The following is a 1317-nucleotide window of genomic DNA, read 5'->3' on the forward strand; positions in this document are numbered from 1 at the left end:
TAAACTCCGTCTCCTCTGCTTGGCGGGAATTGAGAATGTTTCCGTCCATTTCGATGTCGAGCTTCGAGGGCAGCTCCGGTTCCCCCTCGGTTTCGATGATCATGCCTTTCCTCTTTCCCGCTCTGTAGCGTTTGTACATGTACTTGTAGAAGAGAAGTCGGCGGTCGGCCACGTAAGCGAAGCCCACGCAAACGGGGAAGAAAAGTAGCGTCACGAGCCCCTCCCATATTTCAACCTCACCTGGGGAAAACACGGCTAGGATCAGATACAACCAGGTGTACGCGAACACGCTCCAAGTAGCCGTGACGAAAAACACTCGCAGATGCTTCACTTTTCTCGTTTGTCCGTCGGGAATCACGGACACGCAGAGACCGATGATGACGAACATGTTGAACGCGGCGCTTCCCACGATGGTGTTGGGCCCGAGCTCGCCGGCGTCAAAATTGTGGCCGCAGACTTCCACGACTGATAGCAGGATTTCGGGAGCGGAGGAACCCAGGGCCATCAAGGTCAGATTGGACACCGTTTCGTTCCACACGCGCACGGTGGTGGTTACCTTCTCCCCGTTTGGTTTCTTGATCGTTATCTGTCTCTCTTGGGACGTTATGACTTCGATCGACGCCATGAAGCGATCGGCGATGATGGAAACACCCAGGAACATGTAGAACAAGCCCACGAAGTAGACGGTGGCGCGGGCGATGCGGTCGGTGAAAGGCGGGTTTACCGGAAGCCATATCGGCAGGATCACGCCTTCCACGCATTCGCTAGCGCCTCCGCATTTGTCTTTTGTGTGGTTGCTCGGCGTGCTGTTGGAATAGAGGGTCGGGGGAGTTGAGCTGTGTGCTATGGAGATGACTGCGAACAAGAGAAGCAGCTGGAAGGAGGAGAGCAGCGGCCATTTCCCCGCTCGACTCATGGTGACACTCGAAGATCCGAAAAACCTGCAAGACACGGAACGAAAGGTAAGGGAGTGCTGTTAGATTCTGGTACTGTACATTTAGTATTTTGTGCAAGGCTGTATTTATAATATAGTATAACAAAAGTTCTCTTTTTCGTCATTTAAACCTGCAATGTGTAGAATTTTGGGTTTTATTTCCTAGCAGATTTTGTAGAAAGTAATTATAATATCCATAAGTGCATTTAATTTAGTGCATAATAGCTGTTTTGAATGATTTTTTTTTTCCCTTAGAAAGGGTCTCATATATGTCCATATTTCTGCATATCTTGGACCAAGGCCTAGTGCCGCCATCTTGAAAGTGTCATAGTTGGAATGTCATCAGGTGCATTGTTTAAAATTTAGAATTGTTCTTGTCCTTG

The 1317-nt window shown here is 49.2% G+C and overlaps 1 protein-coding gene across 7 annotated transcripts in view; it reads right to left on the reverse strand.

The window, feature by feature from the left end:
* Nucleotides 1–808, reverse strand: part of LOC307270846 (sodium/calcium exchanger 1-like) — a gene marked incomplete at its 3' end in the record, with an annotated part of 22860 nt that extends 22052 nt beyond the window's left edge. For 6 of the 7 annotated variants that reach the window (XM_080054735.1, XM_080054734.1, XM_080054733.1 and 3 more), the window contains exon 1: nt 1–808. This exon is cut by the window's left edge and continues 871 nt beyond it. In XM_080054735.1, the coding sequence (XP_079910861.1) occupies nt 1–661 (661 nt within the window). In that variant the 5' untranslated portion in view covers nt 662–808. The other variant, XM_080054732.1, reaches the window with a different exon arrangement.
* Nucleotides 809–1317: the final 509 nt, after the last annotated feature.

This window comes from Ammodytes marinus (assembly GCF_949987685.1).
Source record: "Ammodytes marinus genome assembly, contig: scaffold_192, whole genome shotgun sequence".
In the NCBI taxonomy this organism is placed as follows: Eukaryota; Metazoa; Chordata; class Actinopteri; order Uranoscopiformes; family Ammodytidae; genus Ammodytes; species Ammodytes marinus.